Source organism: Sapajus apella, unplaced genomic scaffold (genome assembly GCF_009761245.1).
Source record: "Sapajus apella isolate SASKATOON/1434 unplaced genomic scaffold, GSC_monkey_1.0 scaffold2, whole genome shotgun sequence".
Lineage (NCBI taxonomy): Eukaryota > Metazoa > Chordata > Mammalia > Primates > Cebidae > Sapajus > Sapajus apella.
The window spans coordinates 74,895,265-74,912,229 of NW_022436942.1; the positions used below are offsets into that span (position 1 = coordinate 74,895,265).

The 16,965-nt window shown below is 48.9% G+C and overlaps 1 protein-coding gene across 3 annotated transcripts in view; it reads left to right on the forward strand.

Moving 5' to 3' along the window:
- The first annotated feature begins 34 nt into the window (after positions 1-34).
- The window catches only part of RNFT2 (ring finger protein, transmembrane 2), a 122,841-nt gene continuing 105,910 nt past the window's right edge, over positions 35-16,965 (forward strand). For 2 of the 3 annotated variants that reach the window (XM_032240843.1, XM_032240838.1), the window contains exons 1-5: positions 35-191; positions 2,162-2,338; positions 2,859-2,917; positions 12,358-12,824; positions 16,454-16,530. In XM_032240843.1, coding sequence (XP_032096734.1) covers positions 2,315-2,338; positions 2,859-2,917; positions 12,358-12,824; positions 16,454-16,530 — 627 coding nt within the window. In that variant the 5' untranslated portion in view covers positions 35-191; positions 2,162-2,314. The remainder of the gene's footprint in view (positions 192-2,161; positions 2,339-2,858; positions 2,918-12,357; positions 12,825-16,453; positions 16,531-16,965) is intronic. The other variant, XM_032240848.1, reaches the window with a different exon arrangement.

Below are 16,965 nucleotides of genomic sequence, written 5' to 3' on the forward strand. Positions count from 1 at the left end.
AGGGGGCGGGCAATCGAGCTAGTGCGACGGGCGTAGCTGTGCCCGGGTCCTAGCGCCTGGCCGGGCGACGCCGTGAAACCACCGAATAGGAGGCCGGAAGCATCGGAAGTCACATGCTGCCCGAGTTGCGCGGGTGATTGGCTTGGCTGGACCTGAATGATGCGGCTGTGATTGCTGAATTGTCTGGGCAGGTAAAAAGAGAACGCGATGTTTTTTTCTTTTCTCCCAACATGGTCTGTGTAGTCTCCTGCCCTTGCAGTCCCAGAGCGTTTTGCGGTGTGTTGGTTGCAGGGATGAAAAGCGCTCGCTATGTCGTCCCCGAAGTGCACCTGCCGGCTTCCAGTCCAAGTGATGCAGGCGATGCTCCGCTGAATGCATTTCGGTGCAGTCCTGTAACGGGCCCCGGGGGCGTAACTTGAAACATCGCAAGCATCGAAAAGTCTCGGTGCTGTCCTTCAAAGATGCATAGTGGGATGTACAAAGCAGAGGGTTAAAAGGCGTTTCATTCATTCAGATGCATCCCGTGTGCAAAAATTTATTCCAGAATTATGTACGGCCTGCTTCCAACAGAGAAGCCGAAGCCTCTTCCAATACAAGCATCCGAAAGTAGTCTTGAGCATTCGATTTAGGAAGCGGTATTAAATGTGTGGATGAGAACTTTGGAATACTAAATTTTATTTTACCCCAAGGATTTGCAATGTGGGATAATGGGGGCGGGGGGAGGTGAGAGGGAGATTAAGTTGAGATTGTAGATTCTTGAAAAATATTTATGCAATGACCTTTTCTTTATATATGAAGATGCTGCTGCTGACTGATTTGTTACCTAATTTTTCAAAGGAGAAAGGAAGCTTCAATGGCGGGTTGTTTCTAATCAGTGCCCCTAGTGACATCAACGCTGCCCCCCAAGAAGCCAGGTCAGGATTAGGAAGTCATTCAACAGTCAGTAATAGTGCCCTGAACTGATAGTCAGACACTGTCTTTGGTTCGGAGACAAGAAGATATTCACGGAGGCTAAACCTATTCGTAGGAGGTAAATGGCCCTTATTACCTTGCTTGGGTAAAAGGTGGGACAGAGAGCAAGGGATCTAAAAAAGGGGAACTGGGAGACCCATAGATGTTTTATTCATTGAGTAAATACTTGTTGAGTGCTACTCTGTGCCAGACAGTGTCCTAGATGCTGAGGCAGAGGGGTGAACCAAGTAGACAGGATCCCTACTTTCATGAATGGCATTTATATTCTAATGGGGGGGGGAGCAAATCATAAGTAAATAAGCAAACATGAACAAATAAGTACTGTGAAGAATATAAAACAGGGTAGTGTTATAGAGGGTCGGGAGAATGAGAAGAGAAGGCCTCAGGGAGGAGGTGGAGTTTGCCCTGCAGGACCAAGCCCTGTAACATTTAGAGGAGAAAGTATTCCAAGGGGAGGGAACAGCCAGTGCAAAGGCCCTGAGGCAGGGACATGCTGACATATTAGAGGAACAGAAGAGCCACTGTGGCTGGACAGGGGTGGGAAAAGGGAGAATGGGAGGAAATGCAGTTGGAAACTGATGATGCTACCTCAGGAAGAACCTGTAGGCTGTGGACAGAGCTTGGGTTTGATTCTGATTGCAATGGGCAGCCATGGGAGTTTAAAACATATTTTCGGTGTTCTCCAATCAAGACTCTTAGTTTGACAATAGGATGAAATACAATACGTTAAGAGTTTCAAAGAGGGCCAGGCGTGGTGGCTTATGCCTGTAATCCCAGTACTTTGGGAGGCCCTGGCAGGTGGATCACTTGAGTTCAGGAGTTCAAGACCAGCCTGGCCATTATGGTGAAACCCCATATCTACTAAAAATACAAAAAATAGGTAGATGTGGTGTTACATGCATGTAATCCCAGCCATTCAGGAGGCTGAGGCAAGAGAATCGCTTGAACCCAGGAGGCAGAGGCTGCAGTGAGCCAAGATCGCACTACTGCATTCCAGCCTGGGTGACAGAGTGACACTCTATCTTTAGAAAAAAAAAAAGGAGTTTCAAAGAGGGATCAATGAGAGGCTACCCAGAGATACTGAGCAGATGGAATCCATTTGCTTACAGCCACTGGCCATGTCCTAAGGCTTCTTAGCAGATTCCAGGTATCGCAGGGACTGTTCATCCAAGTGTTCTGTTCCATCCAGGTCCAGAGTCTCTGGAGAGCTCCCCTGACTGTGCATCCCTCTGGAGACGAAGAGGAGGGGGAGGCCTGTCCTCTCTGGGATCCAGTGGTCACATCCCCCTCAGGAGCCCCGAATGCCTACCTCCAGTGTCATCATCATGGAGTTCTGAAGTCCATGTGGCTCTTCACAGTGAATCAGGTGACATGTCTCCAAGAGAATTTGCATCTTTATGACTACTTGATTAAATGTGAGAGCTGGAAGGAAGCTTTGGTTTGACCACCCCACCCCTCCCACGTAACACATGGGGAATCTGAAACCACAGAGAGGTTACTGATTTGTCTAGGGTCACACAGCAAGTTAGCAGCAGCATCAACCCAGAATCCATGTCTCCCAACTGCCAGTCCACTGCCCACTTCACTTCATCTGGCACCTCTCGGCTACACAGTTCACTGCTTTATCCTCTCAAATGAGGACTTCTTCCGCCTCTGAGCCTCATCGTCCTCCTCTGTGAAATGGGATGATAGCTTCCCTCATGGGATAGAGTGTCACATTGAGGATGAAATGGCATGAAAGATTGAAACACACTTTGGAAAATGCCAGAGAGCACTAGGGGTCTAAGATACCACTAGAGTGGGTTTGCAGTTTACAATTACCTTGGCAATCGGACAGGCAGTGGGAGTGTTGGGAGACTCTGGCTCACCCCTGTGTTGGGTTTTAGGTGTTAAGGAAGATGCAGAGACGCCACAGCAGCAACACGGATAACATTCCACCCGAAAGGTAGGCATCCCTGCTTCTGTTCCATCTGAGGGCTCTGGGCTTCGGGTGGTAAGGGGCAACCCGAAACTGGATTGAACAATGCCTTCCCCTCAGAGTCAGTTAGAGTCACAGTGACGGCCTCATACTAAACACTCAATACTTAATAGCTTGCTTTTGCTTTTATGCTAAATTTCAAAGTCTTGTGTGACAGGTGAGCTACCTGACTTATCGGATCAATGATTGTATCTGTGGGATTTTAATTTATAGAGATGTCTTAGCCCATTCAGGCTGCTATCACAGAAATACCATAGAATGGGTGTTTGTTTGTTTTTTGAGATGAAGTCTTGCTCTGTCACCCAGGCTGGAGAGCAGTGTCAGGATCTCGGCTCACTGCAACCTCCACCTCCTGGGCTCAAGCAATTCTCCTGCCTCAACCTCCCAAGCAGCGGGGATTACAGGTGCCTGCCACCACATCCAGCTAATTTTTGTATTGTTAGTAGAGATGGAGTTTCACCATGTTGGCCAGCCTGGTCTCAAACTCCTGACCTCAAGTAATCTACCCGCCTCGGCCTCCCAAAGGGCTGTGATTACAGGCGTGAGCCACAGCGCCTGGCTCTTTTCTTTTTTTTGAGACAGAGTCTCACTATGTCACCAGGCTGGAGTATGGCGGCATGATCTTGGCTCACTACAGCCTCCGCCTCCCAGATTCAAATGATTCTCATGCCTCAGCCTCCCGAGTAATTGTATTTTAGTAGAGACAGGGTTTCACCATGTTGGCCAGGCTGGTCTTGAACTCTTGACCTCAAGTGATCCACCCACCTTTGTCTCCCAAAGTGCTGGGACTATAGGCCTGAGCCACTGAGCCCGGCCAAATGGGTGGTTTAAGTAACAAATATTTATCTCTCACAGTGCTAGGAAGTCTGGAAAGCTCCAGCATATTCAGTGTCTGCTAAAGGCCCACTTTCTGGTTTACTGATGGCCATTCTCTTGCCATATGCTAACATGGTGAAGGGAAATGGATCTCTCTGGGCCTCCTTTTTAGGGGCACTAATCCCATTCGTGATGAGCCCATCGCATCACCTAATCATTCTCAAAGGCCCCACCTCGGTCAGGTTTCTTTTTTGAGACAGGGTCTTGCTCTGTTACCTGGGCTGCAGTGCAGTGGTGATTATGGCTCACTATAACCTCCAAATTCTAGGCTCAAGCAATCCTCCTGCCTCAGCCTCCCAGGTAGCTGGGACTACGGGCATGTGCTCATTAAAAAAAATTTTTTGGTAGAAACAAGGTCTCACTAAGCTGTCCAAACTGGCCTCAAACTCCTGAGCTCAAGCAATCTTCCTACCTCGACCTCCCAAAGCCCTGGGATTACAGGAATGAACCACTGTCCCTGGCGTGGGTTAGGTGTCAACTTAAGAATCTGCAGGGGACACAGACATTCAGATCATAACTCCGAGAAACAACACAGAGAGGCTAATGACGTTGAAAGATGAGTTTTTTATTTCTTTGATTTCCCAAGAGGAGGGGGCATACCGCCGTATGCAGGACCACCTGGGGAAGCACCAGTGTTGGTCAGGAGGCAGAAAGGAGCAAGGAAAAAGCATAGGCCACAGCCTTTATGATGTTTTCTGTGGGAAAGACAGGCAAGGCAGGGGAAACCATTTAGGACTGGCTAGTTTGAATGATGTTGGTGGGCTCTGGGTATCAAGGTGGTCTCTCTCTTTTTTTTTTTTTTTTTCTGTTGCCCAGGCTAGAATGCAGTGGCACAATCTCAACCCACTGCAGCCTTGACCTCTCAGGATCAAGCGATCCTCCCACCTCAGCCTTCTGAGTAGCTGGGACTACAGGCATGCACTACCATGTCCAGCTAATTTTTGTATTTGTAGAGACGGGGTTTTGTTATGTCTTCTAGGCTGGACTCAAATTCCTGGGCTCAAGCGATCTGCCCTCCTTGGCCTCCCAAACTGCTGCTCCCTAGGATTATAAATGCAAGCCACTATGTCCGGCCTCAAGTTGCTCTTTAGTTTGGTATCTAGCCCTGGATGATGTAGGACAGGAGAAATATTGGCTGCATGTGTAAAACTTAGATGAAGGAAGGGCTATGCAGTGACTCACACCTGTAATCCCAACACTTTGGGAGACCAAGGTGGGAGGATAACCTGAGTCTCGGCGTTGGAGACCAGCCTAGATGATATAGGGAAATCCTGTCTCTACAAAAAAAGTTGAAAACTAGCCAGGCATGGTGGTATGTGCCAGTAGTCTCAGCACTTTGGGAAGCCAACGTGGGAGGATTGCTTGGGCCCAGAAGTTTGAGACCAGCCTGAGCAAAATAGAGAGACCCCATTTCTACAAAAAAATGAAAACTTACCAAGCATGGTGGCATGCATCTGTGGTCCGAGTTACTCAGGAGGCAGAGGTGGAGGATTGCTTGAGCCCAGGAGGCAGAGGTTGCAGTGAGCTATGATTGTACCACTGCACTCCAGCCTAGGCAACAGAGTGAGACCCTGCCTCAAAAAAAAAAAAGAAAAAAAAAGTTAGATGAAGCAGCAATTAGGGTTATGGGTTCTGGATCTTAGGGACATGTAAATAACTTTGGCCATAAGTTTGACCCTGTGATTAATGGATACCAAATAGAATCTAAAAAAAAAGGTAATTAAAACACTCATGAGCTAGAATTTTTTTTTTTTCCTTTTTTTTGAGATGGCGTCTCACTCTATCACCAGGCTGGACTGCAGTAGCATGATCTCAGGTCACTGCAAGCTCCGCCTCCCGGTTCAAGCTATCCCCATGCCTCAGCCTCCTGAGTAGTTGGGACTACAGTCACCCGCCACCATGTTTGGCTAATTTTTTTGTATTTTAGTAGAGACGGGGTTTCACCATGTTGGCCAGGTTGGTCTCGAACTCCTGAGCTTGGGCAATCCATCCACCTCAGCTTCCTAAAGTGCTGGGATTAGAGGCATGAACCCCTACTCCCAGCCTAGAATTTCTAGCTATCGAAACCCAAGAGAGAACACACCTGGGGGCCTGTTCTCAGGTTGGGACAGCTTCCAGCCCCGGAAGCCCCGTGTTAGCACATACTTCCAAAGGGTGGGCAGCCAAGCCTTCCCACCCTCACACCCCCTTCCCCCTGTGGCTCAGGGTTGCCTGCAAAATCACAAATATTATCCCCCAGCTCCAGCACCGGGACTACGTTTTGTACGGTGCCTGCCTGTTCTGCAGGGAAGAACCCCAGGCTCAGCCAAACCCCAGCTTGGCCACCTCCCACCTGTGGTGACTTTGGTGCGTGACTTCCCCCTCTAGGTCTCAGCTTCTCCATCCAAAACTGGCAGGTGACAGAACTCAAGAGTTGCTTACGTGCCAGGTGCAGTGGCTCACGCCTGTAATCCCAGCACTTTGGGAGGCCAAGGCAGGCGGATCACCTGAGATCAGGAGTTGGAGACCAGCCTGGCCAACATGGTGAGACCCCGTCTCTACAAAAAATACAAAAATTAGCCGGGTATGGGGGCAGATGCCTATAGTCCCAGCTGCTCAGGAGACTGAGGCAGAATCGCCTGAACCTGGGAGGTGGAGGTTGCAGCGAGACGAGATCATGCCACTGCACTCCGGCCTGGGTGACAGAGTGAGACTCTGTCTCAAAAAGAAGAAAAAAAGAGTTGGTTATGGATGAAGGAGTGAGTGTGAAGATGCAGAAACACAGCATCCGGCTTGTAATAAGCCTACCTGTTGGACCCTTTTCCGCCTCTAAAGATAACATTTCCATCTGCTGTCAAGTGAACTATGAGATCTCTTGGGGGCAGAGACCACAGCAGGAAACTCAAACCATGTATTGAGTGCTTATATTCTGCTAACCGTCACATTAGCCCAGCGAGAGCACCCATTTTACAGATGCAGAAACTGAGGCTCACAGAGGGGAAGAAAATTACCTAAAGTCACACAGCCAGACATTTGGGCCCCCATCCATTCGTCCCCCAGCATTTGTGCTTTGAGATGCCACATTTTGGCTGCCTGCTGTCTGAGCGGAGCCACTTCTCCTCCTGGGTTGCCTCAAGGTCTGGCCCTTAAGTGGTTAAGTTGGAAATGCAGCCTCTGTCTCCCTCTAAGGAATATTCTTTCCTAGTTAGGCTGAAATCTCAGCTGGATGCAGGGGAGAGGCCCAGGGAAGGAAGGCCAGCTATAAAAAGCCCCTTTGTGAGTCGAGTCTTCCCTGAGCCCAGTGAATCCAGAGTGCTGGCAAGCTCAGGGGGACGGGATGGCTTTCTAGGGCCCCTTGGGTGGCCAGGGAGAGAGAGTGGCCTCCTTGTGGGCCAACATGGGTACCTGCCAGGACTCTTGCTTTCTGAGCTGAGCTCCTCGAAGTACAGAAAAAGCTCAAGGTCCCTTGAGGATGATAGCCATGGTGTTTGTTGTCGTTGTCATTATTAATATTATCATTATTATTATCCAGAGCTCGGGGAGGAGGGGTTCATATTTCCTGGGCTCTTGGAGCCAGCAGGGATGGGGCTTGGTTGGGGAGGGAATCCAATCCTGAGTTTCCTCTGTTGCACCAGGTGTTTTTTTTTTTGACACGAGCGTCACTCTGTCGCCCAGGCTGGAGTGCAGTGGCACAATCTTGGCTCACTGCAGCCTCCACCTCCCAAGTTCAAGCGAGATGCTGCTGCAGCCTCCTGAGTAGCTGGGATTACAGATGTGTACCACCATGCCTGGCTAATTTTTGTATTTTTAATAGACAGGGGGCTTCGCCATGTTGGTCAGGTTAGTCTCAAACTCCTGGCCTCAAGTGCTGAGATTACAGGTGTGAGCTACCCTACCCAGTCTGCTTCGAAATCCTGACCTCAACTGATCTGCCCACCTTGGCCTCTCAAAGTGCTGGGATTACAGGCATGAGCCACTGCGCCTGGCCTCACCGCGTTTTTAGTAACGTACTTGCAGGCCCAGTTTGTGCAGCTGGGGAAACCACCGTGTCCCCCTGCTGTGTGTCACAGGTGTTCTGCAAGCTGTTAAATGGTTTTCCATGGATAAAAAGAATTCTGTGGTCAAATAAGTTTGGGGAACACTGGGCTTAAGCAAAGTTCACTTTTTCAGTTGCAGGCCTTCTCAGAGCCTTTAGTACACTTCTTTATGCATTCCTTCAAACAAGATTTATTGAGCATGTTCTGAGTGCCAGGTGTATGGTGTGGGGTGGTAGAACAAGGCTATAGTGTTTGACCTTGTGGAGTGGAGCTCTGTCCAAAGCTATGGTTAGCAGCACTGACTGTACATTAGAATCGTTGTGGTGGGGGGTGGTGGGGAATGGTGGCTCATGCTTATATTCCCAGCATTTGGAGGCCAAGGCAGGAGGATCACATGAGCTCAGGAGTTTGAGACCAGCCTGGCCAACATGGCGAAAACCCATCTCTACAAAAATTACCCAAGCATGGTGCTGTACACCTGTAATCCCAGCTACTCAGGAGGCTGAGACACGAGAATCATTTGAACCCAGGAGGCAGAGGTTGCAGGGAGCCGAGATCACGCCACTGCACTCCACCCTGGGCGACAGAGGGAGACCCTGCTCAAAACAAAAAGAATCACTGAGGGGACTCTGAGTAACTTCAGATGCTGCGGCCCACCCACAAAGATTTTGATTCAATTGGTCTCCAGGGGGGTCAGGGCACCTGTTTTTTCCAGAAGTTCCCCCAAGTGATTATAATAGATGGCCACAGTTGAGAGCCACAGGTCTTGAGAGAAAGATGAGGAATAAAATGACAGCCATGATCAGTCCTGTGTAGGTGACATGATGATGCAGTGAGAACAAGGAGCCGGGGACTGTCATTGTCTGGGAGTGAGGGGAGCCTCCACCCAGGAAGGGAGATGTTAGCTGAAATCTGACGGATGAGCGTGTGTTACCTAGTTGGGATGGGGTGCGGGTAGGAGAGACATCCCGGTGAAGGCGACAGCCTGGAGTAGGAAAGGAGAAGCGGGCACACGATGAGATTAGAGTATGGCAGCTTCATCTCTCTGAATCTCAGTTTCTTTGTCAGTAAGGAACATGATACTTGGGAATGATATTTGTACTTACCTAGAAGGTTCATCTGAGATCTTGGGAAGGAATACAGAATGGGAAACCCTGGGAGCGCTTTTAGTGGGATCATGAAATAATCGAATACAGTTGGCCCTCCATATTCATGGGGGATATTGGTTCCAGGACCCCCAGTGGATACCAGAATATGCAACTGCTCAAGTCGCCTGTATAAAATGGCTAGGACAGTCAGCCGTTTGTATCTGTGGGTCCATGACCCAAGGTTGGTTGAATCCTTAAATATGGATGCTGGACTGTATGTGTTTTATTTTTATTTATTTGCTTAGTGAGAAAACATCTCACCCTGTCACCCAGGCTGGAGTGCAGTGGCGTGAACTCAACTCACTGCAACCTCTACCTCCTGGGCTCAAGCCGTCCTCCCACCTCAGCCTTCTGAATAGCTGGGACTACAGGTGCATGCCACCATGCCCAGCTAATTTTTTAATTTTTTTGTAGAGACAGGCTCTTGCTATGTTGCCCAGGCTGGTCTTGAACTCCTGGACTCAAGGGATCTCCCCACCTTGGCCTCCCAAAGTGCTGGGATTATAGGCGTGAGCCACCATGCCCGGTCTTGTATATATTTGTATATATTTTAAGACATATTTCCTGGAGCCATTTGCAGTGGCACATGCCTATAATCCCAGCTATTCAGGAGGCTGAGGTGGGAGGATCACTTGAGCCCAGGAGTTTGAGGTTCTAGTGAGCTATGATCACACCATTCCAGCCTGGGCAACTCACTGCACGCTCGTGTTTCACCCTGTGGATAACGGTCTCATATGATAGATGACACAAGATCAAATGTGAAAACAGTGGAAATTTTTCCCCAAAGCCTCCTGCTGCCATTTTGGACTGAATGACATCTGGTATACATTTATTAAGTACCTAATGTGTGCCCTGGGTTGTGGGGTCCAGAGAATGAATGAAGCCCAGCCCATTTTCAGTAAGCTCATGGTATATCTGGAGTCCCTTAGCGGTCTGTGGAGGTGCCTGCAGGGTGACAGAAGGAGGGAATGGCTGTTTGTCTTCTTCCCCAACACATGCACATCAAGCACATCAGCTCCACTTGCATCTGTGGTGTGGACTGAGTTTGCAGTATAGTGATTCCTCTTGAAAAGAGGATGAACCCTTGGCCGGGCGTGGTAGCTCTTGCCTGTAATCCCAGCACTTTGGGAGGCTGAGGTGGGTGGATCACCTAGGTCAAGGGTTCAAGGCCAGTCTGGCTAACATGATGAAACCCGTCTCTACTAAAAATACAAAAATTAGCTGGGCATGATGGTAGGTGCCTGTAATCCCAGCTACTCGGGAGGCTGAGGCAGGAGAATCGTTTGAACCTGGGAGGCAGAGGTTGCAGTGAGCTAAGATTGTGCCACTGCACTCCAGCCTGGGGGACAGAGCAAGACTCTGTCTCTAAAGAAAAAGAAAGAAAAGAGAATGAACCCAAGAATAGAAAGATGGTATCCAGACCTCCATGTTCATGGGAAACTCCACTCAGTTCTGAGTTCTCCATTCCTGCAGGGGCAACTCCGGGCTCTCTGTTCCTCTAGCAGCGGCTCTGCAAGAGCCACAGAATCCTTTGCCTGATTCCAACGCAAGAGACCCTTGCTTGGAACTAGGGAAAGCAATTTGGCCCTGCAGGTCTTCCATAAGAACTAGAGATACCGGGCGTGGTGGCTCACACCTGTAATCCCAGCATTTTGGGAGGCCGAGGCGGGCAGATCATCTGAGGTCAGTAGTTCGAGACCAGCCTGACCAACCTGTCGAAACCCTATCTCTACTAAAAATACAAAAAATTAGCTGGGTGTGGTGGTGTATGTCTGTAATCCCAGCTACATGGGAGGCTGAGGCAGGAGGATCGCTTATACCCGGGAGGTAAAGGTCGTGGTGAGCCGAGATTGCACCATTGTACTCCAGCCTGGGCAACAAGAGTGAAACTCCATCTCAAAAAAAAAAAACAAAAAAAAAAAAAAACCAAAAAACCTAGAGATAATAGTTCCCATGTATTGAGCACCTATTATTGCAAAATGTGTTTTAAACTTAATGTGCCCCCCACCCCCAGAATTCTATTCAGGAATAAAGGCCCATTTCTCAGGTGAGAAAGCTGAGTGCAGAGGTATAAGCCCCTAGAAGAGGTGGGGATGCAGTTTGAATGTGGGCCTTCCAGCTAAGTCTTCTTCACGTTACTCTCATGGAAGTCTTCCACCTAAGTGGGTGGGTCCCACCCAGTGCCAGCTGTGACCAAGGCTGGCCCCTCTGGGGAACTGGGAGCCATTGAACTTGAAGATTGCAGAACCAGGGGTCCTTGGGATCTCGAGGTAATTCTAGAATCATAGAATTCTGTGCTCCCTTTTCAACGAAGTGTGCTGGTTACTAAAGTGGGCTCTAAAGAGAGTCGGCCTGGGTTCGAATCTCCCCTGCTCCACCCCTTACCAGCTCTGTGACTCTGGACAAGTTACTTTCTCTCTCTGGGCCTCTGTTTCTTTATCTGTAAAGAGGGGATATCCATAGGACCTAATTTCAGGGTTGATGGGAGGATTTAGTAAGTCAATCAATGCCAAACACTCAGAAGACTATCTGACATATAGCAGGTTTCAATAAAGGTTATGACCTCTTGTTATTGATATTATTTGTGTTAGTTCCTAGGACTGCTATAACAAAGTACCACACCCTGGGGTGCTTCAACAACAGAAATTTCTTTTAACAAGTTCTGGAGGCTGGAAGGCTGAGATCAGGGTATCAGCCAGGTTGGTCCCTTCTCAGGCCTCTCTCCTTGGCTTGTGGATGGCTGTCTGCTCCCTGTGTCTTTATATGGTCTACTCTCTGTACCTGTCTGTGTCCTAATCTCTTCCTCTTCTTTTTATTTTTTTCCTTTTATGACAGAGTCTCTCTGTCGCCCAGGTTGGAGTGCAGTGGCGAGATTTGGCTCACTGCAGCCTCAACATCCTGGGCTCAAGTGATCCTCCCACCTCAGCCTCCTGAGTAGCTAGAGCTACAGTCGGGCGCCACCAGGCCTGGCTGATTTCTTTCTATTTTTGGTAAAGTTGGAGTCTCCCTGTTGCCCAGGCTGGTCTTGAACAACTGGGCTCAAGCAATCCTCCCACCTCTGCCTCCCAAAGCGCTGGGATTACGGGCATCAGCCACTGCAGCCAGCCCCAACGTCTTCTTACAAGGACAACAGTCACACTGGATTAGACCCACTCTAATGATTTCATTTTAACTTCATTGCCTCTTAAGGACCCTGTCTTTAAATGGTCACATTCTGAGGTCCTGGGAGTAAGGACTTCATGTGAATTTGAGAGGGGACACAGCTCCACCCATAATGTAACTGATAGTATTGGTCCCCATCCTCGTCTGGAGTGAGGTCTTTTCCATCTGCCTGACTTCCTGGGGTTTCTCTCCCCTTGTCACCCAGAAACCGCAGCCAGGCACTCAGCTCCGAGGCGAGTGTGGATGAAGGTGGCGTCTTTGAGAGTCTGAAGGCAGAGGCGGCCTCCCCACCAGCGCTCTTCTCGGGCTTATCAGGCAGCCTCCCCACCAGCTCGTTCCCCTCCAGCCTAGTGCTGGGCTCCTCCGCTGGCGGCGGGGACGTGTTCATCCAGATGCCCGCATCCAGGGAGGAAGGAGGGGGCCGGGGCGAGGGGGGCGCCTACCACCACCGCCAGCCCCACCACCACTTCCACCACGGCGGCCACCGCGGGACCTCCTTGCTGCAGCACGTGGGAGGGGACCACCGGGGACACTCGGAGGAGGGAGGCGACGACCAGCCCGGGACTCCTGCCCCCGCCCTGTCCGAGCTGAAGGCTGTGATCTGCTGGCTCCAGAAAGGACTCCCCTTCATCCTGATCCTCCTGGCCAAACTGTGCTTCCAGCATAAGCTCGGTGAGTTCCAGGGGCGTGGCTGTCCTCACCAGGGGCTTCACGAGGCGGTGCGCCTGCAGCCCATGGGGTGGGGGGCTCCTCCTCTGAAGCCCAGGGAGAGGCAGCAGAGACCAACATGGGCTTCAGGGTGTAGGATTCTGAGACAGACCTGGGCTCAAATCCTGGCCGACTAGCTGTGTGACTTGGGGCAAGTCGCTTGGCTTCTCTGAGCCTCGGTTTCCTCATCTGTCTTGTGGGGGTTATGATAGAAACTTCCTCGCTGGTTGGCTGGTGTGAAGGAGTCCTGCGTAATAACTCAGACTGCTGGAGTCTGTACCCTAGCTCTGTCCCCTCCTGGCTGTGTGATGCGAGGTGCATTATTTAACCTCTCTGTGCCTCAGTTTCATCATCTGTAAAGTGGGGTTATTCTTCATGGGATCACAGTGGCATTAGATTTTAGTTAATATGAGTAACACACATTACAATTTTTAATATATATATATATAGAGAGAGAGAGAGAGAAAGAGAAAGAGAGAGAGAGAGAGAGAGAGAGAGAGAGACTGGGTCTTACTCTTTCGCCCAGGCTAGAGTGCAGTGGTGCAGTCTCAGCTCACTGCAACCGTCGCCTCCCAGGTTCAAGCGATCCTCCCACCTCAGCCTCCTGAGTAGCTGGGACCATAGGCGTGTGCCACCATGCCCTGCTAAATTTTAAATTTTTTTGTAGAGTAGAAGTCTCACTATATTGCCCAGGCTGGTCTCAAATTCCTGGGCTCAAGCAATCCTCCCTCCTTGGCCTCCTAAAGTGCTGGGATTACAGGTGTGAGCCACTGCCTGGCTTGTTATATGTATTATTAACATACATTGAAATACTTAACATAGAGCCTGGCACACAGCAAGTGATGGATAAATACTAGCTATTGTTGTTATTAGGGAATAAGATAATGATTCCTAAAGTGCTTAGTCTCCTGTCTGACACATACTCAACAGTCAATAAATTGGCCTCTAGTATAACTGTGGTTTGTTTGTTTGTTTGTTTTGAGATAGAGTTTCACTCTTGTTGCCCAGGCTGGAGTGCAACGGCGTGACCTCGGCTCACCGCATCCTCTGCCTTCTGGGTTCCAGCAATTCTCCTCCCTCTCCTGAGTAGCTAGGATTACAGGCACCCACCACCATGCCCAGCTAATTTTTGTATTTTTTGGTACAGACGGGGTTTCACTATGTTTGCCAGCTGGTCTCAAACTCCTAACCTCAGGTGATCTGCCTGCCTCAGCCTCCCAGAATGCTGAGATTACAGGCACGAGCCATTGTGCCCAGCCTAGTATGCTGTCATTGTTATTATTAATGTTATTTATTGGACTTTTGTTTGTTTGTTTATTTGAGACTGAGTCTTGCTCTGTCACCAGGATGGAGTGCAATGGTGCAATCTCAGCTCACTGCAAACCTCCGCCCTGAGGTTCAAGCGATTCTTGTGTCTCAGCCTCTTGAGTAGCTGGGATTATAGGCACCCACCACCACACCTGGCTAATTTTTTTAAATTTTTAGTAGAGATGGGGTTTTGCCATGTTGGCCAGGCTGGTCTCGAACTCCTAACCTCAAGTGATCCACCTACCTCAGCCTCCTAAAAGGAATGAATTAACAGCTCATGCTATTAATTTAGATGGCTGGGATTACAGGCATGAGCCACCGTGCCCGGCTTACTTATTAGATCATGGTGTTGCTGTGCCCTGGCCGGTTTATAGGCTGTTGTTTTAGTTCTGCAGTAGGAGTGATGGTAAGAATTATCTTGTGGCCTACCACTTTCCATGAGAAAATATTGTCAGGTGGGTTGGCTCATGCCTGTAATCCCAACATGTTTCGAGGCCGAGGTGGGAATATTGCTCAAGGCCGCGAGTTCAAGACCAGCCTGGGAAACATAGTGAGAGCCTATCTCTACCAAAAATAAAGAGAGAGAGAGCCTCGAGAGGAGGTGAGACCATTCTTTATTTCTTATTTTCTTCTCTCTGATGAGTGACAGCTCGCTCGGATTCCTCTCCCTTCCTTGCTGAGTGCTTCCCTATCAGCCCTCCCTTTCTGTTCCTATAAGCGAAAGCCGGCATGTTCCCCGTTACCCTGAATTCTGGCAAAATCACAGCTAAGTTTTGTTTTGTGAGTATGGTCATTTTCTTTTTCACTTGGCAGGTTTTTTTGTTTTTTAATCAAAGAGAAGGGTAGAAAAAAGGATTACAGGGCCACTCATTCTTGCTTTATATGTTTTAAGGGAAGAAACACAGTAGATCTGGAAAAATACCTGGAGTGCACATACCTATTAAAAGAGCAAGTAAGGCTGGGCACGGTGGCTCACCCCTATAATTCCAGCACTTTCGGAGGCCGAGGTAGGTGAACCACTTGAGGTCAGGAGTTTGAGACCAGCGTGGCCAACATGGTGAAACCCCATCTCTACTAATAATTAAAAAATTAGCTGGGCATGGTGGTGCACACCTGTAATCCCAGCTATTCAGGAGGCTGAGACACCAGAATCACTTGAACCCAGTGGGTAGAGGTTGCAGTGAGCTGAGATTGCACCACTGCACTCCAGCCTGGGCGACAAAGTGAGACAGTGTCTCAGAAAAACAAAAAAAACAAGTAAGTGCATCAGGTGAAAGGAATCCTGTCTGCAAATAATAAAAAGCAGGACTCAAAAATCATTGTTCCGGAAGAATTCCAAGATTGTAGCTTGGCAAACAGCGGCAATTAAATGTCTGGTGGAAGAAAATTCAATTCCGTTCTCCCATCTGCCTGAGTCAGGTTTGTCTGTTAGCTGGGATTTTTTTTCTCATTGAACATTAAACTTGAATTCCTTATAGTGCTGTGAGTTTTTTCTTTTTCTTCTTTTTTTTTTTTTTTTTTGAGAGAGTCTTGCCTGTTGTCCAGGCTGGAGTGCACTGGTGTGATCTCAACTCACTGCAGTCTCTCCATCCTGGGTTCAAGCAATTCTTGTGCCTCAGCCTCCTGAGTAGCTGCGACTACAGGTGTTCGCCACCATGTCCGGCTAATTTTTGTATTTTTCGTAGAGATGTGATTTCACCATGTTGGCCAGGCTCATCTCAAACTCTTGGCCTGAAGTGATCTACCCACCTCGGCCTCCCAAAGTGCTGGGATTACAGGCATGAGCCACGGCACCCAGCTGTGAGTTTTTTCAGTGTGTGCTTTTATCACAAATTCTATCTGATTCTATCAATCAGATTCTTTTTGAAAGTAGATATAATAAGAGGCATCATTTACTAACTGCTAAGGATTATGATCTAGAAGCTTTATCCCTCTATGAGGTATAAGTAATGTTATTGCTCTGTCCATTTTACACCTGAGGAAACTGGGGCTTAGAGAGGTGCCAAGCTCACACAGAGAGGAAGGGCAGAGCTGGGATTTGAACCCAGGCCTTACCAGACTGCACAGTGCTGATCTGGTGCTATAGTATCCCCACAGGGACCTAATCCTGTCCCTAAGTCAGAACGGCTCAAAATTCCCAGCAATTTAGATGGCAAATCCCCCAGAAGCAGGATTTTTAACTCTGAAGGGACCAGGGGTGTGTCTTTTCCCCCACGTTGCTCAGCACCCTGGGCTAGGCCTGATGAGTCTAAGTGGGTGATGTCAAGCCCTCCTCTGTCCTGCAGGCATCGCTGTGTGCATCGGGATGGCCAGCACCTTCGCCTATGCCAACTCCACGCTCCGAGAACAGGTCTCTCTGAAGGTGAGTCACCTGGCGACCTAGTCTCTGGTGGCTGCTGCAACAAATAGCCACAGGCCAGGCGCAGTCTTCCCCCCAAGTCTCCAACATCCATTGTATCATTTGTATGCCTTTGCATCCTGATAGCTTAGCTCCCACATGGCAGTGAGAACATACGATGGTTGGTTTTCCATTCCTGGGTTACTTCACTTAGAATAATAGTTTCCAATTTCATCCAGGTCACTGCAAATGCTGTGAATTCATTCCTTTTTATGGCTGTGTAGTATTCCATTAGATATATATATATACGTATACATATATACATATATGCATATATACACATATAAATATATACACACACACACACACACAGAGAGTTTCTTTATTCACTCATTGATTGAGGGGCGTTTGGGTTGGTTCCACGATTTTGCACCTGTGAATTGTGCTGCTATAAACATG